Genomic DNA, 27,837 nt, shown 5'->3' with positions numbered 1-27,837 from the left:
TTAATTTTATATTGTATTTACTGATTTATTGCTATTACAGGTCCTGTACATGAGAAAGCCGGACCCTGTGCAACGTGCCTGAGAAATGTTTTCAACTGTCCAGGACATTTCGGTTATATAGAACTGCCTTTGCCAGTAGTCAATCCATTGTTCAGCAAAATGATTTATCAGATTTTAAGAATGTCTTGTCTTTCATGCCATGCTCTTCAGATTCAAGGTTAGAAACTATAATTTCATTTTGGTATGTAATCATCTCTTATTATTCTGTAGAACTTCTTTGCACAAAATGGAACTGTTTGTAACTGGTGTTTCATTTGATAGGTGTTGAAGAGATTTGGTTGTGAGATATTAAAATATTTTGACTTTGGAAAGGACACATTACTTGCTTTTGTTTCTCTAACATATAATTAGCTATATAAAGTAATTCAGTGAAAATATTTTTCTCTCTGCATTGCTAGACCAAAGGCATCAACCATTTCTATCTTAAATTGTAAGAGCCAAGTGATATGTGAAGGCAAAGCTAATAATCTACAGGACAGAAAATTATTACAAAGGTAAATGGAAAATTTTCACTATGGCAGTAAAATATAATTTTATTCTTATTCTCCATTTAGGTGAATGGAACTTTCCCAGTGTTTTCCCCCCAAGCGAATCCAATTGTGGCGTGTTACTATTGAATGTCTGCCTAATATCTATCTGAGCTTTTGCTTAATTTTTTATGTCTTTCAAGGTACAAAAATGATTAAGAACATGGAGATACTAAAAGAATCACTAAATTATCAGGTTGCTACTAACTGTAAAGAAGATACGTTAAGTTGCAGACAGGCACAATTAAAAAAAACTTACATAAAGCTTTCGGCCGCAGCATTCATCAGCAAAAAACACACACACACACACACACACACACACACACACACACAGCACTCATGCACACCTAATGCATACATGACAGCCAACTCCAGCATCATGGGTAGGAATGCAACTCTCAAGTGGATGCAAACAGAAATGTGGAGGGAGTGGGAAACGGGGAGGGATAGTAGTATTGTATGGGGAGAGAGATCAAGTGTGCAGTGACTAGAATAGCAACAGGTGCAGTGTCAGGAGGTTGTGGGGCAGTGTGTTGGGGAAAAAAGAAGCGAAAAAGGAGAGGAGTGAGGAAAGACAGGTGGATGCATTGGCAGAGGGCAGCAAATAAACAGGATGGGAAACGAGAATGGGGAGGAGATGATAAGACAGAGGGGGTGGAAACTGTTGGGTGGAGGGTGTGGGGACGGTATGTTACTGTAGGTTCAGGTTGGGATAATTACGGAGCAGAGAATATGTTGTAAGGGTAGCTGCCATCTGCACAGTTCAGGAGAGCTGATGATGGAGGGAAGGATCCAGATGGCTTGGGTAGTGAAGCAGCCATTGAAATAAAGTCTGTTACGTTCAGTTGCATGTTTTGCCACAGTTTGGCGGTGGCTGTTCATCCTGGTGGACAGCTGTTGGTAGTCAAACCAGTATAAAAAGCTGTGCAATGATTGCAGCAGAACAGGCAAACGACATGGCACACAGGTGGCTCGGCCCCTGATGGGGTGGGATAAACCTAGACAGGACTGGAATAGGAAGTGCTGGGTGGGTCGATTGGGAAGGCTTTGCACCTGGGTCATCCACAGGGATATGATCCTTGTGGCAACGGGTTGGTATACAGAGTGGCTTAGGGATGGACTAAGATGTTGTGGAGGTTGGGTGGGCTTTGGAACACCACTTGGCAGGGGGGGGGGGGGGGAGTATCTCAAGTAGGATGTCCCTCATTTCAAGACATGATAATAGATAATTAAAGCCCTGGTGACGTATTTGGTTAAATTGTTCCAGTTCTGGGTAATAAAGGGGACACTCCTTTGTGGGTGGTTCTAGGGGGTGGTGGGAGGGAGGCTTTTGTGAGTGTGAGGGGAATTGGCACGGGAGATCTGGTGGCAGACTAGATCTGGGGGATAGTGTCTGTCTGTGTAGGCCTTGGCGAGACCCTCACCATACTGAGCAAAGGAATTCTTGTATCCACAGATACGCCGTCCACAGGTGGCCAGGCTGTATGGGAGGGATTTTTCTGTGTGAAAAGAATGGTAGCTGTTAATGCAGGTGCTTTTGGTGGTTGGTGGGTTTAATGTAGACAGGTGCAGATGGAGCCATCAGGGAGAAGGATGTTAACAATTACGAAGATGGCACACTGGTTGACAAGGGCCACATGACATGGATGAGAGAGAAAGTTTTGAGGTTGTGAAGGAACGAAGATAGGTTGCCTTGGCCCTGAGTCCTGATTGTGAAGATATCATCCATGAATCAGAACCAGACTAGGGTTTTGGTGTTTGGGGAAGCTAGGGAAGTCTCCCCTAGATGGCCCATAAAAAGTATGGCCTAAGAGGGTGCCATGCGGGTGCTCATGGCTGTGTCTTGGATTTGTTTATATACTGTCCCTTCAAAGAAGCATTTGCGGTTCAGGATAAAAGTAATGAAGTATATGAGGAATGAGGTCATAGGTTTGGAGTCTTAAGGATGTTGGGAAAGAGAGTGTTTAATGGCGGTAAGAACACTGGCAAAAGGGATGTCGTGTATGAAGAGATGGTGCCAACAATGATGATCCACGAGGTAAAGGAGGGGATGGTGGAGAGTTGGTGAAGGAAGTGGTTGGTGTGTTTGATGTGGGAGGCTACATTGAGGGCAACTGGTTGGAGGTGTTGATGAATGAGGACAGAAATTCTTTCAGTGAGGGCACAAAAATCAGCCACAATGGGTGTCCAGGATTGTTGGATTTGTTGGATTTTAGGGAGCATGTGGGAGGTGGGTGTGCGATTTGTCAGGAGTGAGGTAGATAATGGATCCTGGAGAGAGGTTCTGGGAAAGGCCTAAGGCCTTAAGCATGGATTGGAGGTTGTGCTATCACTCTGGCAGTGTTACACCCCCCCCCCCTCCCCAACCCCCTCCAGGGGCTCACTTTTCTTTGATGAGTTCGTGCTTGCCCATCACTGGGCTCCGGCCTGTGCAGCATCTTGCCCCTTCCATGCTGCATGTCTGTCGTCCTGCTGTTCTTTTCCCCCTGCCTTGGGGAACATATCGGGGATATTTTTGGAAATGCATTCTGATTTTTCAGTAGCCTGCCATCCGAACAGTCTTTCCACCATTTTTTCTTTCGTTCTTTGTTCTCCATCAGCTTCCCTTCCTCTGCTTCGCCATTGGAGGTTCCTCTTTCTTTCTTCTTTCTCCCTATGTGCTCCGGAAAGCCAGCCCGTGTGTCCATCGTGTAACATTTGACTGGATAAGGCATAATTTCCAGCACGGGGTCGACAGGCAGGGTTTGCACATACCCCATGCTGCAGGCCAGGCCTAGGAATGATTGTCTGAGCTGTTACTTCTGAAAGTGCTAGTTGGCCCCGCTGCCAGGAGTTTAGGAGGTGTGAACAGTCACCTAAGTGGGTGTGTGTGTGGGGGTGGGGGAGGTGGGCTTTTGGAAAGAGTGCACCCTGCTGGCAATCATTTTCCCGCCATGAGCCAATCTGGAATGAGGGTAAAGATTCCACGACACTCCCAGCTGCATCTCGGTTCCTTGTCGTATCACATACTGAAGTAGATCAGTCCTTTGCTACGGTTAATCCATTTATTATTCAGGAAGGTGTTGATGCAGTTGCCGGCCCTGTGAAATCCTGCTCCTGTTTATGCAATGGCACTTTGCTTTTGCAGACTAATTGTGATCCTCAGGCACAATAATTGCACCTTTCTTGATACACCTCACTCCATGAAGGACACAACCTTGCAGACTTGTGACCTCTAACTCAGCACTGCAGTGTCACGATAGTGTTCCCATCTTCTTCTCCAGCTGTGCAACAAGCCCCCAAATTGTCACCTCCGGCAGCTAAATTACCTGCTACACAACCGGCAGGTGAGAAAGGTCACAAGGAATACTCCTACAAAGACTTTTTACGTCCCTCCAGCCAACAGACATCTAATTCTTCATCTGCCAACCACAAAGACTCCAAGAAATCAAAAAAGGCAAATAGTCTTTTCCTTCGCCGACTCGGAGATACTCTTCAATAGTGTTGCCACATTATACCCTCACATGGTTAACCTCTGTTTCAGTGGAGTGTACTGTCAACCGTTTTTCTGCCTTGGAATCCACAGGCCTACCCAGTGAGAATGCCAACTCCCTTTGCATGATACTCCGTACTCTGTACACTATAGCAGTGAGTCTTCAAAAGCTGGTACTCGCCAGCTTCTGGGATGAACCCTTCATTTTTCCCCCTCGTCTTTATCCATCATGACTCTCCTCCATTGGAATGTTCGCAGCATTAGATCCAACAAGGAGCAATTACGCCTACTCTTGAAATTGCAGTGTCCACCCGTCTTTTGCCTCCAGGAAACAAAATTGCATCCTCGCAACTGCTTTGACCTCTTGCATTTCTTTCTGGTCTGCTTTGACCTACCCCCCCAGAGGACGGCATTCCATGTCATGGGGGAGTCAGGCTGCTCATCTGTGATAACATTCATAGTCAAACCATCTCACCGAACACCTGGCTGCAAGCTGTTGCAGTCCGAATTTTCCTTCCTCGCTTCACCTTTTCTCTTTGCAATGTCTACATCCTTCCATCATTCGGTGTCACTAGAACAGATTTCCTCCATCTTATTGGGCAACTCCCGCATCACTTTTTGTGATGACTTCAACGCAAACCATCCTCTTTGCGGGTCTTCCGGATACTGCCCGAGAGGTGCCCTCTTGGCTGAACTCAGTCAATTAAATCTCATTTGCCTTAACACTGGAACACCCATGTTCCTTTCAGATTCACGACACTTATACCCATTTGGACCTTTCATTCTGCACTGCCCAGCTTGCCCGTTGTCTCTGAGTGGTCCGTTCTCTCTGACACATACTCAAGTGACTATTTCCCCTGTGCTATCCGTTTACCGACTTCTGTCCCGCCCACATGTAAAGCCAATTGGCAGCTTTCAAAGGCCAACTAGAGGCTTTAATCCTGCATGGTGACCTTTTCCAAACAACATTTCCCCAGTTGTGATGGCCAGGTGGAGTAGCTCACAAACATTATCCTTACTGTCACAAAACGTTGCATTCCTCACACTTCACCTTTACCACACCGTGTTCCGGGCCCTTGGTGGACTGAGGTGGGGCATGACAATTTGCGTGTGGAGATGTGCTCTTCTTGTTTTTAACCATCATCCTACAGTGTTGAACTGCATTCATTATGAACAGTTGCTTGTGCAGTGTCATCGCATTCTTCGAGGCAACCGAAAACCTAGCTGGATTACATTTACTATTTCTTTTAACAGTTCCACTCCCTCTTCTGTCATGTGGGCCAGCCTCCATGGCTCTCTGGGACCGAGGTCCATTCCACAGTTTCCAGCCTGACTGTAACAGAAGATGTCATTGTGGACCCCATTGCTATCTCCAACACCTTGGGCCACTGTTTTGCAGAGCTTTTGGCTCCATCCACTGTGACCCTGCCTTCCTCCATCCGAAATGAATCTAGGAGGCTTTGATGATATCAATCTCCTATGAGAATTGTGAATGCTACAATGCCGCCTTTACTATGCAAAAGCTAGATCATGCTCTCACTTCATCCTGATCTGTCTCAGGGCTAGATGATGTTCACGTTAGATGTTACAGCACCTATCTCTTGTGGGCAACCACTTTCTCCTGCATAGGTACAATCACATCTATGTGGATGGCATCTTTCCCAGACACTGGTGTGAAGCCACTGTCATACCCTTACCTAAGCCCAGTAAGCACAGAAACCTTCCTTCTAGTTGCCATCCCGTTTCTATTACCAGCTGTGTTTACAAGGTGACGGAACGTATGATTCATGCCCGGCTTGTATGGTGGATTGAGTCTCACAATTTACTGACCACTACACAGTGGATTTCAAGTGCACCGTTCTGCAGTTGACCCCCTCGTCAATTTGTCAACCCATGTCATGAGCAGTTTTCTGCGGAAATACCAGACTGTGGCCTTGTTTTTTGATTTGGAGAGAGACTATGACACCTGCTGGAAGACTGGTATCCTCCGTACTACATGGGGTTTCCAATGCCGCGTGCCCCTTCCCGTCAGGAATTTTTAAAAAACAGAGTTTTCAAGGTACATGTGGGTTCTGCCTGTCAAACACTTTTATCCAGGAAAATGGGGTGCCTCAGGGCTCCATCCTGAGTGCCATGCTCATTGCTATCATCATTAACCGTATTATGGCCTGTCTCCTGCTGGGCATCTCCGGTACCCTTTTCATTGACAATTTTGCAATCTATTGCAGTTCTCCACAGCCTTCTGTCCTTGAGTGGCATCTTTAGAGATGTCTAGGTTGCCTTTACTCGTGATGCATTGACAATGGATTTCGCATTTCCACTGTCAAAACCATTCGCATGAATTCCTTGCAGCACAGTTGGTTTCTTCCACAGTCTATACATTGTGGGCCTGTTGTTCCCGTGCGCTGAAACTACAAAATTCCTGAGGTTTATGCTTGATAGGAACTTTCTTGGTCCTCTCACATGTCTTACCTGGCCGCCCCTGTCAGTGGTACTTCTTGGCAGCGGATCGGACCTCCCTCCTCCAATTGTACTGATCCCTTGTGCATTAAAAACTAGACTATGGATGTTTCACTTATGCATCTGCACATCTGCCTATCTTACACCTTCTAAATACAATACAACGTCATGGAATCTGTTTAGACATTGGCACGATTTACACTAGCCTGGTTGAGAATCTCTTTGCAGAAGCTGCCAAATTACCATTGTCATACCAGCATGGTGTTCTACTCCGCAGATATGCATGCCTTTTATCTGCCATGCCTGGCCATCCATCCATCCTGTGCCTTCTCCTTCAACCCCCCCTGCAGGTTTGGGGGTTAGAATAGGCCCGCGGTATTCCTGCCTGTCGTAAGAGGCGACTAAAAGGAGTCTCACATGTTTCGGCCTTATGTGATGGTCCCCTCTCGGGTTTGACCTCCATATTTCTAAATTATTCCGAAGAGCGAGCCAATTGGGGAAGGGCGCCTTACATGGTGTACTGTATCCGTCGTGCATTGAGACCTTTAGCCGGCTATTTCGTCGTTGCAATGGTGTCCCGCTCGTTTTCCATCTCTTGGGCGAGGATACGTCCCTGGGTGCGATTACCACACTGCACTCTGCAGTGTTGCTTTTAACTGCGACGACGACCTTGGACATTTTTGCACCTAAGATCCAGCACGGTAGCCAGTCCATTGTGGTGGGGCCGCCATGTACCCTGTTGGTTGTAGCCCCCTGACAACACAGGGATCGCTCTACTGATGCCTGTGCCGTTAACTCCCCACGTATGCCAAGGAGTAGATGCCCATCTCCCTGGGGCATCAGGACTCCCGGCAATGGCCATCCTGCCAGGTGGCTATTGCTGCGGCTGGGTGGCGCCCGTGGGGCCCTTTGTCGGAGTAGGTGGCATCGGGGCGGATGACCCGCAATGAAGCGTGGTACATCATCTCTCACTGGTGGGCCTCCACCAGCAGTCTCTAAGCGATCGAGGTCTAACCTCAATGGAAAGAAATTTGATCAAAGATCATTTTCCTCCCTGGCCACTCCATGGGATGAACGTCTTGCTAAAGAAGGCAGTGGAGACTATTCACCCCAGTACCTCGTGTGTACGCGGGTTGATGGAGAATCGTTTATGTCGACCAAACCCCAGTTTTTTGTGGAGCACTTAGAGGACAAGTTCGGGGAGGTGGAGGGCTTGTCCAAAATGCGCTCTGGTTCTGTGCTCATCAAAACGGCATCCTCTGCCCAGTCACGGATGTTGCTCAATTGTGACAAGTTGGGGGATGTTTCAGTTACCATTACGCCGCATAAGAGTCTCAACATGGTCCAGGGTATTATATTCCACAGGGATCTTCTTCTGCAGTCCGACGATGAATTACGCGCCAACCTTGAACGACGAGGTGTTCACTTCGTCCGGCGCGTCCATCGGGGTCCGAGGGATAATCAGGTAGCCACCGGTGCCTTCATCTTGGCTTTCGAAGGTGATGTTTTACCCGAAAAGGTCAAGGTGATGGTTTACCGTTGTGATGTGAAGCCATATATCCCTCCTCCGATGCGGTGTTTTAAATGCTGGAAGTTCGGGCACATGTCATCTCGCTGTACTTCCAGCATCACATGTCGAGATTGTGGACATCCTTCGCATCCCAAAACTCCATGTGCTCCGCCTCCCATCTGTGTTAACTGCGGAGAACACCATTCACCCTGCTCACCGGACTGTCGGATCTTCCAGAAGGACAGGAAGATAATGGAATATAAGACCCTGGACCGCCTGACCTACACCGAGGCAAGGCGGAAATATGAGTGGCTACATCCTGTGCCTATGACGTCTACCTATGCCGCTGCTGCAACACCGGTTCGAACCTCTACAGTGTCGTCACCTGCAGTTCGCTCTCAGCTCTGTCAGAATTCACCGGCCCCCTTGGTTGTGGGGGGCACTTCACTCCCTGTTGCTCCTGCTCCATCTTCTTCAGGAGCAGCACCCTCCCAACCATCGGGGACATCAGCTCCCCCTTCCCAGCTGGAGAAGCGTAAGACTTCTTCGGCTACTCTCGCCAGGAAGGGATCCCTTGGGGACATCCCTTCGCAAGTTCCGACCAGTGGAAAAGCGGACACACGAAAGTGGCTGAAACAACCACCCGTCCCTGGTCGTAGGGCCTCCCGGTCATCGTCTGTCCCTGAGACTGACCCAGTGAAGCCCATGACGCCTGACCCACCGAAGGCACAGCGCGACAAGCAGAAAAAGAAGAAAGTCCCCAAGACCAACGATATTGCGGTAGCGACCGTCCTACCGCCTCCTACAAGCTCTGCGTCTGAGGACGAGGTGGAGCTTCTGGCGTCTGCTGAGGACCTCGCTCTCGCCGGTCCCTTGGACACGATGGATAGCATTTGCACGGGTGCTCCATTGGAGGCAGCAGGTGACCCAGCGGCGTAATCTGCCTTCCCAGTCCCGTCACACCTTTCACAGACATGGAAAATACCATCCTCCAGTGGAACTGTGGCGGTTATTTTAGCCATCTACCTGAGCTCCGTCAGCTTCTAAGCATGACACCTGCTTTATGCATTGCCCTCCAGGAAACCTGGTTCCCGGCAATGCGGACCCCTGTCCTTCGTGGATACAGGGGTTATTACTGCAACCGTAGCACTTACAATTGTGTGTCAGGTGGAGCCTGCGTGTATGTCCTTACCTCTGTATATAGTGCTCCTGTGCCCCTTCAAACATCATTGGAAGCTGTGGCTGTCTGCGTAAGGACTACCCAGGACATAACCGTCTGCAGTGTCTATCTCCCTCCAGGTGGTACAGTCTCCCTGACCGAATTGGCTGCACTTGTCACCCAACTTCCCACGCCTTTTCTTCTCCTGGGGGATTTTAACGCCCACAATCCCCTGTGGGGTGGAACGAAGGTTACTGGCCGAGGCAGAGATGTCGAGAATCTCATCTCCCAACTCGACCTCTGCCTCTTAAACACTGGCGCCGCCACACATTTCAGTGTGGCGCATGGCACGTTCTCGGCCATAGATCTGTCGTTGTGCAGCCCAGGGCTTGTACCATCGGTCCACTGGAGAGTCCATGACGACATGTGTGGTAGTGACCATTTTCCCATCTTCCTTTCACTACCCCAGCGTCGCTCCCATGAACGCTTGCCTCGATGGGCATTTAGCAAGGCAAACTGGGAAACGTTCTCCTCTGCTGCCACTGTTGACTCTCTCCCCCACGGTACCATCGATGTGGCGGTTGAGACACTGACTGCAGCGATTGCTTCCGCTGCGGAACGTACCATTCCTCGTTCATTAGGGTGCCCCCGGCGAAAGTCAGTGCCTTGGTGGTCTCCAGAGGTCGCTGAAGCCATTAAAGAACGTCGGCGGGCTCTTCAGCGACATAAGCGGCACCCGTCTTTGGAGAACCTAATTTTTTTCAAACGTCTCCATGCTCAGGCACGGTGGCTCATCAAAAGGCGGAAACAGGAGTGCTGGGAGAGGTACGTTTCCACCATTGGTTCCCGTACTTCACCCTCCCAGGTGTGGATGAAGATTCGGCGCATCTTTGGATTGCAGCACTCTACAGGTGTCGCAGGGCTTACCATCAACGGGGCGGTATCCACCGATGCCGATGCAATCGCCGAGCATTTCGCCCAGCACTATGTTCGGGCCTCTGCGTCGGGGCATTACCCGCCCGCGTTCCGCGCGCTAAAATACCAGGAGGAATGCAAACGGCTTTCTTTTACTTCTCGCCACCCTGAGGCGTATAACACCCCATTTAGTTTGTGGGAACTTCAAAGCGCCCTGGCACAGTGCCCCGATACAGCCTCTGGGCCAGATGGCATCCACAATCAGATGATCAAACACCTGTCCCCGGACTGTCAGCGGTGTGTTCTTGCCATCTTCAACCGCATATGGAGGGATGGTGTCTTTCCGTCGCAGTGGCGGGAGAGTACCGTCATTCCGGTGCTGAAGCCTGGTAAGGACCCGCTTAATGTGGATAGCTATCGGCCCATCAGCTTGACAAATACTCTGTGCAAGCTATTGGAACGTATGGTGAGTCGACGGCTGTGTTGGCTGCTCGAGTCTCGGGGTCATCTGGCTCTGTGCCAGAGTGGCTTCCGTCAGGGCCGTTCCACCGCTGATGCTTTGGTCTTTCTTGAGTCTGCAATCCGCACTGCTTTTTCCAGGCGCCAACACCTCGTCTCCGTCTTTTTCGACCTCTCCAGAGCATATGACACGACGTGGCGGCACCATATTCTCGCCACGTTGCACGGGTGGGGTCTCCGGGGCTCTCTCCCCATTTTTATTCAGAATTTTTTATCTCTTAGGACATTCCACATTTTAATTGGCACATCCCATAGTTCGCTTCATATCCAGGAGAACGGCGTTCCACAGGGCTCTGTATTGAGCGTGCCCCTTTTCCTTGTAGCCATTAATGGCCTTGCAGCAGCAGTAGGGTCGTCTGTCTCACCCACATTATATGCTGACGATTTCTGCATCTTTTTCAGCTCTTCCACCATTAGTGTTGCAGAACGTAGGTTGCAGGGAGCCATATGCAAGGCGCAGGCATGGGCCCTAGCCCATGGGTTTCAATTTTCTCCTGCGAAGACTTGTGTTATGCACTTTTGTCGGCGTCGAACTGACCATCCCCACCCTGAGCTCTATCTTCAGGATGCCATGCTCAGGGTTGTTGACACTTACCGTTTTCTGGGATTGCTGTTCGATGCCCGGCTTACTTGGCTTCCACATATTCGTCAACTCAAGCGTCAGTGCTAGCAGCATCTGACTGCCCTTCGCTGCCTCAGCAACACAACTTGGGGTGCAGATCGGAATACGCTGCTGCAGCTCTACAAAGCCCTTTTGCTGTCCCGGCTTGATTATGGGAGTGTAGCGTATGGCTCAGCGTCGCCATCGGCATTGCAACTGCTGGACCCCGTTCACCACTGTGGGGTTCGACAGGCAACAGGAGCATTCCGCACCAGCCCTGTTAATAGCCTCCTTGCTGAGGCTGGGGTTCCTCCGCTTCGTATTCGGCGTCAACAATTGTTAGCCAACTATGCTGCCCACGTCCGTTGTTCTCCCCGTCACCCTAACTACCGTCTCCTTTTCGCTAATTTCTTGCTCTCCTCGATGCATCCCGCGACTCGGAGGTTATCTATACAGATGGCTCGATAGTTGATGGCCGTGTGGGGTATGCTTATGCTCATGCGGACTATGTAGACCAGCGCTCCTTGCCGGACGGCTGTAGTGTTTACACCGCAGAGCTAACAGCCATTTTTCGTGCCCTTGAGCGGATTCGTACCAGCACTGGTGAGTCTTTTGTCATTTGCAGCGACTCTCTCAGTAGTCTACAGGCTCTTGACCAGTGCTACCCATGCCATCCCATTGTTGTTGCCATCCAGGAGTCCGTTCATGCTCTTGCACAGCGTGGTCGTTCAGTGGTGTTCATATGGATCCCGGGACACGTTGGGATAGCGGGAAACGAACACGCCGACAAGTTAGCTAAAGAAGCCACCCGCAAACTGCCATTGGAGATCGGTCTCCCGGCAACTGATCTCCGATCGGTGTTACGCCGTCGGGTCTTTGGGATGTGGGCAGACGAATGGCGCACTCTGTCTGTACCCAACAAGTTGCGGCATGTAAAGGAGACCACAACCGTATGGGGTTCCTCCATGCGGGCCTCTCGCAGGGATTCTGTTATTCTCTGTAGGCTCCACATTGGTCACTCTTGGCTGACGCATGGTCATCTGCTGCGTCGAGAGGACCCCCCTCATTGTCGCTGTGGTGCGAATATGACGGTGGCCCATATATTGTTGGAATGTCCTCTTTTAACCGCCCTCAGGCGAACTTTTAACCTCCTGGGTGATTTATCGTGTCTTTTAGCTGCCGATGTCTCTATGGCAGATCGTGTTTTAGGTTTTCTTCGTGCAAGTGGCTTTTATAGGTACCTCTAATTTTATTGCGTCACCCTCTTTTGTGCTGTATCTTTTGTTTTGTGTTGTAATTCGACTCCACCCTAATATTTTAGGCTGGAGGTTTTAACGTGTTGGACAGTGGCTGGCTCATCCTATTATTTTCGTGATCAGCCAGCCACAGTCCTCTGCTGTGCAGTTTTAATTCCTTCTGCCTTTGTTCTCTATGTTGTTTTTGTTGCTGTGCTCCGTTTTCCGTGTTGTCTTACCATTGACCATGGGGCTTTTCTTCCCCCGGAATTATAATTTTAGTGCTTCGCCTGACTGATGGATGGTTTCACTGTGCTGTGTGTGTTTATGAAACAAGGGACCGATGACCTCTGCAGTTTGGTCCCTTTAATCCTCAAACCAACCAACCATCTCCTTCAACGACTCCTTTGACCACCAGAATGGGGCACGTTCCTCTTCTCTGTTACCTCCTGAAGTTTGCTTTTTACTCTCACTCTGGCAGCTTAACTTCATGGGACCTGCCACTTGCCTGATGGGTGTGAACCCTTCACCCCCTTTGCCTAATGCTGTGGCCTGTGTTCACCTTTCTGATTCACTTCCTAAGGACACTACTCAAGACTCGATCTATTGCTGTAAGTTTCTCAACCTTTGCACCGAACTTCACGATAGTACCTTTACATTCACTGATGGCTCTCAGACTGACCAAGGTGTCGTGTGTGCCTTTGACATTGACGCTGACCATTTTTGGTTCTGGCTTCCGGAACACTGCTCAGTATTTACAGCAGAGCTCTTCACCTTTTATCAGGCCATGCAGTACATCCAGTGACACAGGCTTTTCAATTGTGTCATTTGCTCCAATTCTCTCAGTGCCATTTAGAGCCTCCATGTGCTGTACACAGTCCATCCGAAAGTGGAATGGGTCCAAGAAAGCTCATCTTGCTCACACTTGAGGGAGCCACTGTGATGTTTATGTAGGTCATGGTCACGTTGGTCTGACGGGAAATGAGTCTGCAGCCAAGGCTGCAGTTGTCCTGCCTCAACACGCTGGTTCTTCCACTCCTTCTGACAATGTCCATGTTGCCATGTGTGAGCAGGTGGTGTCACTTTGGCATCACCCTTGGTCTGCCCTTCATGAGAACAGTCTCTGGGGAATTGAACCTCTTCCAGTTGCTTGGCCGACCTCCTCTCAGCCCTTTCACCATGAGATCGCTTTAGCTAGGTTGCAAATAGGGAATTTTCATTTTAGCCATTGCTGTTTGTTAAGTGATGATCCCCTACCACTTCATGCTCATTGCCATCAGCCTTTGTCGGTTTCCTGACTGAATGCCTTAAAAAAAAAAAATTCTAATGTATGTTTGCTGTCTGAGTTATTGGCCATTTTAGCAAATGATGGACGGGTTGCTGACCACATTTAGCTTTGTATCCATTGTAACAATATGGCAAAGGATGTTTAATCTTTAGTTCTGGACCTCCATGGTCTCCATGCTGAATTTTGTGGACCTTCCTCCGTGAGGAAGTCCTTCTTAGTCCTCTTTCCTTCCATTGACTGGGCTTTCAACTTATATTTTGTCATAGTGTTCTAAGGTTCTGAAATGGGTGCATATGATCTTAGTTGCTTTTGTGCCCTAAAACAAAACAAAACATACAATCTGGCAGAGTTTGTAGGTGGAGGAATCGGATAATTGGTGGAGGCCTTCTGCCAGATAGTCATTGTGATTTATAACAATAGTGTTGTTATCTATGTCTGCAGGTAGGATGATTAGGTCAGGATTTTGTTTTGAGGTTGTATATGGCTATTCTTAACTCTGCTGAAAGGTTTTTGTTCTAAGGAAGGGACCAGGGGGAAGGGTGGTGAGGCTAAATTGGAGGTAAGGAATTTCTGGAAGTGACCACTGGTGGTTAGGTGGTAAAGGGGGAGGATCATGGTTGAATAGTGGTGTGAACTGGCAGAGGCAGGGTTCAGTGTTGGAATTAGGGCAGTTTTGGTTGTAGGGATTGGCAGCAAAGTGCTTCCGTTGCAGGCATTGGGAGAAGGAGAATGTCTTTGACAAGTCCAACATGGTTAAATTTGGGTGTATGGTTAAAGGTGAGACCTATGGATAGCACTGAAACTTCCGTTGAGTTGAGGGTTTTGGTGGGAAGGTTAACAACAGTGTTACAGGAATGTTTTGGTTCTGGATTTGGTGGAGAGTTGGTAGGGAGGTCTGTGGGATGTGGCAAATTGAAAAGGTCAGCTAGGCAGGTTTTAGCTGCTATGAGGGGTTGGGGTGCTGATCAAAAGTTTGTGTGGCATGGGCAGATGTGGAAAATAGAACATTAAAGTACATCAGGATGAGGGATGAGGTGGGATCAATAGGAATAAATATAAATATGAATATATCTAAAAAGAAAGATGATGAGACTTACCAAACAAAAGCGCTGGCAGGTCGATAGACACACAAACAAACACAAACATACACACAAAATTCAAGCTTTCGCAACCAACGGTTGCCTCATCAGGAAAGAGGGAAGGAGAGGGAAAGGATTTGGGTTTTAAGGGAGATGGTAAGGAGTCATTCCAATCCCGGGAGCGGAAAGACTTACCTTAGGGGGAAAAAAGGACAGGTATACACTCGCGCGCGCGCGCGCGCGCGCGCGCGCGCGCGCGCACACACACACACACACACACACACACACACCCGCATATACACAGACACAAGCAGACATTTGTAAAGGCAAAATTTTTTGCCTTTACAAATGTCTGCTTGTGTCTGTGTATATGTGGATGGATATGTGTGTGTGTGTGCGAGTGTATACCTGTCCTTTTTTCCCCCTAAGGTAAGTCTTTCCGCTCCCGGGATTGGAATGACTCCTTACCCTCTCCCTTAAAACCCAAATCCCTTCGTCTTTCCCTCTCCTTCCCTCTTTCCTAATGAGGCAACTGTTGGTTGCGAAAGCTTGAATTTTGTGTGTATGTTTGTGTTTGTTTGTGTGTCTATCGACCTGCCAGCGCTTTTGTTTGGTAAGTCTCATCATCTTTCTTTTTAGATATATTTTTCCCACGTGGAATGTTTCCCTCTATTATATTCATATAAATATGAATAAATATAATTATCACTATCATAGTTGAGAATCTCTGGCATCAGATGCTGCATCAATATAATTATATCCTGTTTCTCAAATGCTGCCTGAACCAGCTGCCAAAACCATAGAATCCCCCCCAAACAGCATACCATAAAGATTACTTTCTGTGGATCCCCTACCCCTCCACCCATCACATGTTCCCAGATTTGGCCAATCCCTGGCCCTCACAAATCTGGTACTGCAAACACACATCTCCATGGCACAGGCATCCCAGAACTACCTCTGCTCCTCCTACAAGAAACTGCCACTATGCAGTCCTTACTCTGTACAGCAGGTCTCTGAAATTGAATCCCTTGTTCTCCAGACACCGCCTCCCTAAGTCATCGAACCTTTGACATCTTACTGCCACCATGAGGCACCACTATCCAACCCACATTTACCCATAGTGTTCCTACCCATCCATCTCTCATAGCAACTAAACCCTGTCTGCTGACCTTTTAAACTTGCTGCAGCCCCCAAAACTCCTTAGCAACTCTCCATCAGATCCAGAGCCAAAACATTCCTGAAACACTGTTGTTAACCTTTCCTCCAAAACCTTCAATTCCCTAGAAGTTTCAGCACTATCCAAAGACCTCATCTTTAGCATTACAATCAAATTTAAACATGCTGGACTTCTCAAAGACATACTCTCCTTCTCCCATTCCCTGCAATGGAAGCACTTCCTTGCTGCAAATTTCTTGGCAGGAAGCCACAGCCAATTATTAGACTCCCCTATTTATAAACTGTGCCAGAATGATCCCATCTCAGGAGTCCAACACAACATCCAATCCCTGCTTAAAGCCATTGGCCCTTCCCAGAACCTCTCCCCTGAATCCATTTCCTTCTTCACCCCTGTGACACCCCGAGCACCCACCTTTCACATGCTCTCCAAAATCCACAAACCCAACAATCCTGGATGCCCCACTGTGGCTAGTTATTGTACCTCCACTAAAAGAATTTAGGCCCTCATATACCAAAACCTCCAACCAGTTACCCTTAATGTAGCCTTCCATGTCAAAGACACCAACTACTTCCTTTGCTGACCCTCCACCATCCCTACTCATGTACCTCGTGGATGGCTATTTGTCACTGTTGACACCACCTCTCTGTACACACACAACATACCTCATGCCCGTGGTCTTACCGCCATTAAATACTACCTTTCCAAATGTCCTACAGGCTCCAAACCTACTACCTAATTCCTCATACACCTTACTAACTTTATCGTAACCCACAACTACTTCTTCTTTGAGTGGGAGGTATATAAACAAATCCATGGCACAGCCATGGCACCCACATGACATGCTCATAGGCCAGCCTTTTTATGGGCTTTCAGAGACCACCTTAGCCTTCCAAAACAACAAACCCCAAGTGTGGTTCAGGTTCCGTGATGATATCTTTATGATCAGGACTCAGGGTCAAGAAACCCTATATTTGTTCCTTCACAACCTCATCACTTTATCTCCCATTTGTTTCACGTTGTCCATGTCAACCAGTCTGCCATCTTGGTAGATGTTAACTCCTCCTCTCTGATGGCTCCATCTGCACCTCTGTCTCCATTAAACCAACCAACCATCAACAGTACCTGAATTTCGAAAGTTTCCATCCCTTTCACACCAAAAAATCCCTCCCAAACAGCATGGCCACCTGTGGATGGTGTATCTGTGGTAACAAGAACACCTTCGCGTAGTACAAGCACTATCGCCAGACCTAGTCTGCAAACAAATATCCTGTGCCATTTCCCCTCACACCGACAACCCTCCCACCACCCCAAGAACCAGCCACAAAGGAGTGTCCCCTTCATTACCCAGTATCACCCCGGACTGGAACAATTGAACCATATCCTTCACCAGGGCTTTGGTTACCTACCGTCATGCCCTGAAATGAGGGAAATCCTACCCGAGATACTTTCCACCCCTTGTATAGTGGTGTTCCATTGCCCACCCAACCCCCACAACATCCTAGGCCATCCCTGTGCCATTCTCAATACCAAACCCTCGTCACAAAGATCATACCCCTGTGGAAGACCCAGGTGCAAAGCCTTCCCAATTGACCCATCCAACACTTCCTACTCCAGTCCTGTCATAGGTTTATCCTACCCCATCAGTGGCTGGGCCAGTTGTGAAAGCAGCTATGTCATTTACCAGCTCTGCTACAATCATTGCACACCTTTTTACATTGGTATGACTACCAACAGTTGTCCACCAGGATGAACGACCACTGCCAAACTGTGGCCAAAAGCAAAGTAGACCACCCTGTGGCACAACATGCAACGGAACATAACACACTTGATTCTCATGGCTGCTTCACTACCCAATCCTTCAGGATCCTTCCCTTCACCACCAGCTTTTCTGAAATGCGCAGCTGGGAGTTCTCCTTACAACATATTTTCTGCTCCTATGGTAAAATACTACCCCACACCCTCCATCCAACAGCTTCCACCCCCTCTGCCCTATCCTCTCCTCCCCATTCTCTTCTCCCGCCATGTTTATGTGCCACGCTTTGTCAATGCACCCACCCATCTTTCCCCGCTACGGCCTCCTGATACTGCACCTGCTGGTATTCTGGTCCCTGCACACTTCCTCAGACAGTGTTCGCCTCCCCCATATACTACTATCCCTCCCCCTCCTCTGCCCCCTCCAGATTGCTGATTGCATCCCTCATGATAGTTGCATTCTGGCCCGAGATGCTCGAGTTGTTGGTCATCTGTGCATGAGGTGTGCTTGTTTGTGTGTATGAATGGTGTGTGGGTGTGTGTGGTTTTTTTTCTGACGAAGGCTGTGATCAAAAGCTTTTTGTAAGTGTCTTTGAATTATGTCTGTCTGCAACTAGACCTGTCTTCTTTATGGTAAGCAGCAATCTGTCTTTTCCTACGTTGTTAATATTCCTACTAGGAGTTTCCATTGTTTGAAAAACTGAATTGTGATGTAATTGGTTCTATGTTGAAGCCCTCCTCATGGATAAATAATATGATGCCTCTAGCTGTTCCATTTTATGTCATGTAATAATTTTCTTCATCTTCATTATCTTCTTCTTACATTGAGTCCAGCCAGCTGTGCACTGCGTAAATCAGTTAGCTGGAGGGAATTGTTCTATTGGGCATTTTTCCATTTTATTATTATTTTTTTTGAAATAAAAGATCCATTATTACCAGTTCTCTCTATGGCACTGAACTCATTAACTTCTTGTGTTTCCCAAGCATGATGGACAATAGTGTAGCGGTTTTGTGTGTCCCAGATGTACAAGTTGTATGTTTTCATTTTACCATTGGTGAAAAAGTTACTTAATCATGAAAGGCAAGTTTCTCATGAAAACAATCTCTTCCATGTTCTGTCGCTATTATGTGGCAAACTCAGAATGAATTAATTCATACCACTGGCAGTTGTAAACACTAATATTTCTGCTTTAATTGTTCTGAAAGATCTTTGTCAGTTGTGGAGTGTTGAGTTCTTCATCTGCTCTGTTTGTTAACATCTGTAGGCTGTTGGGGAGCTTACCCAAACATGCTCAATCACCTATTCTGTAACACCAAATATTTGTGAAACCTCATTCTTGGAAGGTAATTGAACTGTCGTTACAGACTGATGCAAATGAAATTGAAGGCCAACATAATTTCTCAGTACCTTTCAGTCACTGTATGCTGCCAAAAGAGTGTCAAAACTAGTGCAATGACACAGAACTTCAGAGTTCTATGATTTTCCGGCAAACAGTCTCAGTATCATCATCTTCCTTACATGAAACAGGCTATTGTCTGTTCCAAAGCCACAAATAAACAAAACCATTCCCATCTTTTTCTAGGTCTTTTGATATCTCTTTTCCCATTCAGCTTGTAGTTCAGGATCTTATGGGGAAACAGAAATCGAAGCAGCTTTATTATGTGAAAGAGATAATTACATCGGGCAACAAAGTAAAAACTGTATGGGACATAGTGAAGACAGAGACAGGTGGGGCCAGAAAGGAAAAGGGAAAATAGCTCTAAAAATAAATGAGACTTTGGTAACAAGTGCATGTAGTGTTGCAAACCTCTTAAACAAGCTAGGGGTTATCAGGTTCAGTGAACAGTGCAATGGAGTATCTGAGACCAGTCTTTAAAAATAACTTCAGTAATATGAAAATGTCACTCGCATCTCCCAAAAAAGAAGCATCCGTCATAAAATCCTTAAAATCTAAGTATTCCAGTGGGAATGATAACATATCAACAAAGTTAATCAAATGTGCTCATGTGAGTTGAGTTCCGTCTTAAGTTATATGTGTAATCAGTCTCTTATCAGTGGAACATTTCCAGCTAAAATATGCTGAAGTTCTCTCTTTACAAGAAGGGAGATAAATAGAGAACACTAAACTATCGACCAATTTCACTTTTGCTCGCTTTCTCAAAAATATTTGAAAGGTTGTGTTCAAGCATTGCATCTGATTGCAAATAATATATTGCTCAAGCCACAGTTTGGATTTCTTAATGCTTCTGATGTAGAGAAAGTTATTGAAATACACATACATTGAGAATGTACTTAATTCATTGGATAATAAATTAGAGGCTACTGGCATTTTCAGTGACCTGTCAATTTGTGATATTACTATCTGTCAAAAGGCTTTGACTGTGTGACACACACCATTCCCTCAAGTAAATTAGAATATTATGGTGTCACTGACAGTGTTGCGAATTGGTTTGAGTCTTATTTAATTAACAGGAAACAAAGGGTGTTGTTGCAAAATACCTGTGCAGTATGCAATCAGTTTTCATCTGATAAGGAATTAATTACATTTGGTGTTCCTCAAGGTTCCATCTGGAGTCCACTGATTGTTCTTGTGTACATTAATGACCTCTCATCTGTTACATTGCCAGATGCTAAGTTTGTTTTGTTTGCAGATGATACGAACATTGCATTGCAGTACAGCTTTAGAAATAGCTGCTAATCAAATTTTCATGACATTAATAAACAGTTTAAAGCTACTTCACTGTCATTAAACTTTGAAAAGACCCTCTATATGCAGTTCAGAACCTGTAAGAGATTTCCTTCCAGCATGTGTATAACAAATGAAGACATGCAGATCGAAGAGGTTGACGGTGTTACATTTCTGGGATTACAACTTGATAATAAATTCAGTTGGGAAGGGCATACCACAGAATTGCTTAAACACCTAAACTAGTCTGTATTTTTAGTGAGAATAATGTCAGATGTAGGAGACATAAAAATAAAAAAACTTGCATACTTTGCTTACTTTCATTCTATTATGTCATACGCGATCATATTCTGGGGTAACTCATAAAACCAAGCAAAAGTTTTTAGCATGCAAAAGTGTGTAATAAGAATCATTTGTGGTGTAAATTCAAGAACATCATGTAGAAACCTGTTCAAGGAACCTTGTAATCTAACCTGTGCTTCTCAGTATATTTACTCCTTAACGAAATTTATTACAAGTAATATATCTCTACTTCCAACTAATAGCTCAATACATAGTATCAATACTAGGAATAAGAACAATTTACATTAAGACCTAAAAATCACTTACCTTGGTCCAAAAAAGGGTCCAATATTCAGGAACACACATTTTCAATAAATTGCCAGCAACCATTCGAAACTTGGTTTCAGATAAAGCACAGTTTAAAAAGAGTTTGAAAGACTTCTTGATACGCAACTCTTTCTGCTCTAAAGATGAATATTTTAAGAGAGACTGTTAGGCTAGCTTAAGTAAAAATGTCTGTTAGATTTCAGTTTTGACAGCACTTTGTCACAACAGTCATGATTTGGTATTTTGTGTATGATAAATTTATTAATAGTGCTTAACAATATTTCATTCTGACAGCAAATTAATTCTGTAAATATTAGCTGTTCCCGTTTACTGTCATTGTAATCACCTAGTTTGACAATCTCCTGACAAATGATCTGGGTAGTAAGTATTATATTCAAATGTTTTATGCTTTTTATGGTATACTTTGTGACATGTTCCACAGCCAAGAGAATCATCTCATTTTTTGGATCTATGGAATGAAAACTGAATCTAATATGATCTAATCTAATTTGTGGCCTGGCAGTCTCATGAGGTGCCATCTCCAGCCTCCACAGTATTTTAATTTTTTTCTTTCATATTAAAATATTTAAGTCTGTTTTAATACCTTCATTTCTAATCATGTATGTTACTGTAACTCAGCTTTCACTTAGGTAGAGTAACACAGGGACCACCTTCACTTTAAAGAAATTCATGATAGTCTCTTTTTGCCCAGGGTTCTGCTCTTGGTACCATAGGCAGATTGGAATTTGTATGTTTTATTTTCAGTATCAGAGCAAAAATCGAAGTTTATACACAGTGCAAATAAGATATTTGAGAGTTAGTTATCGAAAACAATTTTTTATCTGACTGGGTCTTTTCCTCAGAATGCCATTATTTTCGTTTTGTCACTAGAAGTTTGAAATTCTATTTCTTGCATATTTCATTCTGCTGGTGTACTGATCTTTGGTCGACTTTTTTAGTAATAATGATGTCATCTGCAAACAAAAGTACATTCAGGTATTCCCCATTCATTTTTCTTAATTTCTTTGTTTACTTCACATTTACATTTACAAAGAGTGAAGTGAATGTAAATAATTACAAAAGGTAGGTGATGATACACACCCTTTCCTACACCTTATTTAATAACTATTTCTTCTAATAGATTCCTACCTGTGTTTGTTACAATGCATGTATTGTTGTAAGGACTTTTGACTACCTGTATTAGCTGGTAATGATATTCACATTCAGACATAATCTTCCAAAGGTTATCATGGCTCACTCGGTTGAAAACCTTCTCAGTATCAGTGAAGGCCATATGGGTTTCTGTATTTAATTCTCTGTGGTTTTCTATAATGTTTTAAATTACAAACAAAAGATGCTACAACATGAGTTGTTCAAAGTCCATCTCCTCTTGGAATATAATGTTATGAAACTTTATTAGCACAGACTCCAAGAAAAACTTCCTTCACTACCAATAAATAAAGACGCTAGAATATGATGTTAAAACAAACACACACACACACACACACACACACACACACACACACACTGTAGCACATTAGTGAAACTGCTTCAGTTATTTGTAACACCATTTGTATGAAATTATTTATTGAGATAACTCTTCTTCAGTTAAATGTATTACAATTTTATTTTTAAGGCTCTGTGAGACACACACTCATTGCACAACTTAGGCTCTTGGATGCTGGTTTCATCACAGAATGTCAAGAGCTGGAGACACAGCTGAGCATGGGTCTTGATACAAAAGAGTCAACTAGTGGAGTGAGCCATGATGTGATGGTGAAAGAAAAAATTGAAAACTATGTGCAGAATGTTTTGTCAGGTAACTAACTTTATCAACAGTTGCATAAATTTTGGAGCCTCAGTCACTCTTGTCAGAGTAGCACATTACCATTTGTCTTGAGTGTAAAATTCAGTTAGCTCATTAAATATAAATATGATGTTAATATATTCAGTTAATGTATATTCTTTTCTTCTTCATACAGTTTAATGATAAGCTGTGTAGTGGGTAGGCACATAAACAGTTAGTTCAAATTTGCATTATTAACAGCACATACGCTTGTGAGCATGAGTGTTTCATGATGACAGTTCATGGCTTTCTCTATTGAGAGATCATAAGGTTGAAATCTTTGACTTTCATGGACTTTATTTTCTTCGTTAGACTCATAAGAACCCCCATCTGGATTACATCAGCACACATGTATATGAAGTTTGTAGCTATGAATGATTGTATTGTGCATATAATGAATAACAGGAAATTTAATTTGCTTTGCATGTCACTTACTTAAATAGACAAATTAAATATCTGATGAACACAGTTAAAAAAAAATCTGTTTATCACAAGTGGTGAAACGTTTGAAGTTAAATCTTTGTCAGTTAGTTCAGTACAGCTGCTTATTAGAGCTCTGTCAGTCGAAAAAATAGAAAAAATTATTGTTGTTATATGCTTTGTGATATATTACATGTAAAATAAATGTGTAATTGTTATTGCAGGTGAAAAAAAAGTAGGTAGTAAGAAGAGTAAAAACGTTGAAGCGATAAGAAATAGTTATCTTCAAGCTGTAGCAACTAATGTAAAGTCGAACAAATGCATTTCTTGTCAAGCACCAATTAGGAGGATTATTTATATCCATCGACGATTTATGACAACAGTGCAAAAGGTTGATGTTGCTCCAAAATTTGTCGCGTGAGTAATCAGCAACCCTTCTACTTCAAATATATGCTAGTGCTGAATTTAACAAACATTTTTTTGTTTAATATCATGTTCGTGTTTAACATTTACAGGAAGGAAACTATATTCGGAAAATGCAGTTACAAGTAATAATGAGCATTTACAGTAATATGTGATTGAAGCATAGAAGCTGATAAAAAGTTTGTTTTTACTGTAGCTGATAAAGAGAGATCTTTGTTGTTGACATAAATGACTTGTAGTTGTGGGTAGAGAGGAATCTATTCAGATACAGTTTTATGTCTTAATTAGGGACTGTTGATGAGTTACACAGAACTTGGGTCATTTGTGGAAGCACACTAACATGGTACAGGATGTCCAAGGATGAATGCCTGTATTCAGGGATGTGAATGCTTACTTGAAGCAAAAAGCTTCATGTGGGCATATGACCTATTCTGAAGGTTTTCTGAGGTAGAACATATTCAATGTACATTTATTTTTGTCGTCAGTGGTGTGCACATGTGTGTCTTATACACCCAGCCTCTTTGACGTTTTATTCGAGGCCAGCGTAACTCATTGCTTTGTAATTCTTCGCTCGGAATAATGAAACAGTGAAAATACTCAATTTTTGACAATGTAATGCAATTGGATGGATAAAAAATTACTCACCAGGTGGCTGCAGGAGAACACAGTATAAAGAAAAAAAGGTTTTACTTACGCAAGCTTTTGGAGACAATGACACCTCCTTCTGGCAGAAGGGTTGAAGGGAAGCAAGAAGCGTGAAGGGAAAGGAACTGAAGCAGTTTAGGGAAAGGAGTAGAGTTTGGAAAAAATCAGTTTTCGGCACATTCCAAGTTCCCATGTTTCTTCTGAACATGTAGTTCAACAACCTGCGCAGGAACAGTAACATGTTGTTGAAATGAGTCAGTGTAGTGCTGCTACCAGCACACAGCGACTTCCTACATGTATCAGTGTCCTGCATACAAGTGTATGGTGGTCATAACACGTGGAAAACTTGTACCTATTTCACATACAGATGCCCCACTCTTCAGATTGACAACAGTGCCACAAAACTGGAAGTTTTTGACAGGTGAAATAACAGTCATCATTTGCTTCCATTAATACTGTTCACTGATGAAGCCATACTTACAGGGAATGGAATCAACAACACATTTCCAAGTTAATTATTCAATCAATGTTTGGTGTGACATGCTTGGTAACATGTTGATATCTCAAGACATTTTAGAAGAGTGAACAATGGGACAGAAATACTTGAATTTTTTGGAAAATTTGTTTGTTGATCACCTTAAGGATATTCCTTTGGCCATGCGGACTGCACTGTACTTCTGAGGTGAAGGAGCCTTTCTGCGTTTTGCCAGATATATGAGGGAACATTTCAACTGCACTCACCCTAATCCCTCAATTTGTCATGGTAGTAGTTCACAGTTACCAAAGTCACCAGACCTCATGCCATTATATTTTTGCTTATGGGTTTGGATGAAGTCTGAAGTTTATAAATGAAAGGTGAATATGCAAAATGACTGCTTGGTTGCATCATGGAGGTGCAGAAGAACTCAGACAAGCAACACATGTTTTCTCAAGAGTGTATAAATGCTTTGAAGTTGGCAGTGGGATATTTGAACATACGTTGTGAACCATACAACAGCTGTAATGTGATGCATACAATAATGCCTAGAGGTGAATGTGCGAAAAATACTTTTTTTTGCTCTTCCCTCTCCCTTGCCCAGTTGGTACTTCCTAAAATGTGTGTTGTAATGTTTAGTGTTATTCATGTGTATATGTGCAAGCCTGACAGTTTATTGAAAAATGCAGAAAATAAATAATAGTGTACATTAAATGTTTTCTATCTTGGAAACTATTTGGTATAGGGGGATGTCCATCTGAAGTTTTTTTTGCTTCAGATGACCATTCCTGTCAAATCCCTGATTATAGATTATTCCTCTGGAGACACCCTGTATAAGTTTAAGGTCACAGCTCACATGGAAACAAAAAGGTCAGAGAAGACAAGACAAAAAAAAGTAGAAGAGGGAGAAGTACTAGGAACAAAGAGAAAGAGAAGGAAAAATTCTGGAAATGGGAACTATTTGTAGTACTATCTTCTGTTGTCAACTTTCTAGCCATAATGTCAGTGTAGCAGTATATACAGGATGATTCCATAATGATGTTACAAATATTTAGGAATGACGAGGAGGGGCAAATGTATGAATCTGAGGTAAGGGGGCTCTGTCCCAGAAACAAGAGTTGAAAGTCATAAACGAAAATTGTTCTGGTACTTGTGGTAGCGGACCTTTTCTCCTGCGAGCTCTTTACCTTCCATATTTTAGGAGGAGGTAGTATGGACCAAAACAAGAAAAAAAAATGTTAAAACTTTCTTCCCTTGCTGTTCAGTAATTCATATTTATTGATGTGTTTCAAGATTAACTCATCATTAGAACATTTATGAAGAAATGTGGATTCTTCATACATAGTACAGTGTTGTGTGAGCTAACTGTTCCAGAGTACTCTGTGTAGGGAGAATTCATACTTTGTGACTTCATGACACACTTTAAAAAATCTAGTAAATGTGGGCTCAAAAAACTGCATACCTCAAGAGGTATGAGCGCTTGTTCAGTGGAAGCAAACAGAAACATAGGTGAAAAAGTGCAAGGTATGTCCATACTGCTTGAACCGAAAATACGGAAAACAAAGAATTTACGGTAGAGGAGATCACTGTCAGAGATATCAGAAAAAATTTTGCATGAACTTTAGACTGTTGTTTCCGAACCTAGGTCCCTTCTTACCTCAAATTGATACTTTAATGCTTCTCTCTCTCTCTCTCTCTCTCTCTCTCTGTGTGTGTGTGTGTGTGTGTGTGTGTGTGTGTGTGTGTGTGTGTGTGTGTGTGTGTGTCCCCAAGCCTTCTGACTAGTCTGATGTGGCCCACTTCGGTTTCCTCTTTTGTGCCAATCTCTTCATCTCAGAGTAGCACTTGCAATCTACGTCCTCCATTATTTCCTGGATGTACTCCAATCTCTGTCTTTCTGTACAATTTTTACCCTGTGTGGACTCCTCAAGTACCATGGAAGTTGTTTCCTGATGTCTTAAATTATGTCCTGACATCCTGTCCCTTCTTCTTGTCTGTGTTTTCCATACATTCCTTTCCTCACTGATTCTGCAGAGAACCACCTCAGTTGGCTGTTGTGGCCGAGCAGTTCTAGGCGCTTCAGTCTGAATCCTGCCTCGAGCATGGCTGTGTGTGATGTCCTTAGGTTAGTTAGGTTTAAGTAGTTCTAAGTTCTAGGGTCGTGACGACCTCAGATGTTAAGTCCCATAGTGCTCAGACCCATTTGAACCACCTCATTCCTTACCTTATCAGTCCACCTAATTTTCAACACTGTTCTGTAGCACCACATGTCAAATGCTTCGACTCCCTTCTTTTGCAGTTTTCCCACAGTCCATGTTTCACTGCCATACAGTGCTGTGCTCCAGACACATTCTCAGAAATTTCTTCCTCAAATTAAGGTCTGTTTTTGATACTAATAAACATCTCTTGGCCAGGAATGCCCTTTTGCCAGTGCTATTCTCCTTTTTATGTCCTCCTTGCTCCATCTGTCATGGATTATTTTGCTGCCTAGGTAGCATAATTCCATAACTTCATCTACTTCATGATCACCAATCCTGATGTTTAGTTCCTCATTGTTCACAATTCTGCTACTTCTCATTACTTTCATCGTTCTTCGGTTTACTTTCAGTCCATATTTTGTACTCATTAGACTGTTCATTCCATTAAGCAAATCGTGTAATTCGCCTCACTCACTGGAGACAGCAATGTCATCAGCAGATCTTATCATTGATATCCTTTCACATTGAATTTTAATTCCAATCTTGAACCTTCCTTTATTTCTGTGACTGATACTTCAGTGTATAGATTGAACAGTAGGGGCAAAAGACTACAACCCTGTCTTACACCCTTTTGATATGAGCACTGTGTACTTGGCCTTCCACTCTTACTATTCACTCTTGGTTCTTGTACACATTGTTTATTATCCATCTTTACCTATAGCTTACTCCTATTTTTCTCAGAATTTCGAACGTCTTGTACCATTTACATTGTCAAACACT

The 27,837-nt window shown here is 44.4% G+C and overlaps 1 protein-coding gene across 1 annotated transcript in view; it reads left to right on the top strand.

Moving 5' to 3' along the window:
* LOC126088396 (DNA-directed RNA polymerase I subunit RPA1) overlaps positions 1-27,837 on the top strand; it is a 326,390-nt gene that overhangs the window by 14,196 nt on the left and 284,357 nt on the right. Inside the window, exons 3-5 of the mRNA XM_049906539.1 lie at positions 41-217; positions 22,687-22,869; positions 23,541-23,733. Coding sequence (XP_049762496.1) covers positions 41-217; positions 22,687-22,869; positions 23,541-23,733 — 553 coding nt within the window. The remainder of the gene's footprint in view (positions 1-40; positions 218-22,686; positions 22,870-23,540; positions 23,734-27,837) is intronic.

This window comes from Schistocerca cancellata, chromosome 1, assembly GCF_023864275.1.
Source record: "Schistocerca cancellata isolate TAMUIC-IGC-003103 chromosome 1, iqSchCanc2.1, whole genome shotgun sequence".
Classification (NCBI taxonomy): domain Eukaryota; kingdom Metazoa; phylum Arthropoda; class Insecta; order Orthoptera; family Acrididae; genus Schistocerca; species Schistocerca cancellata.
The sequence above is the reverse complement of the archived record's forward strand: the minus strand, read 5'-3'. Positions and strand labels throughout refer to the sequence as shown.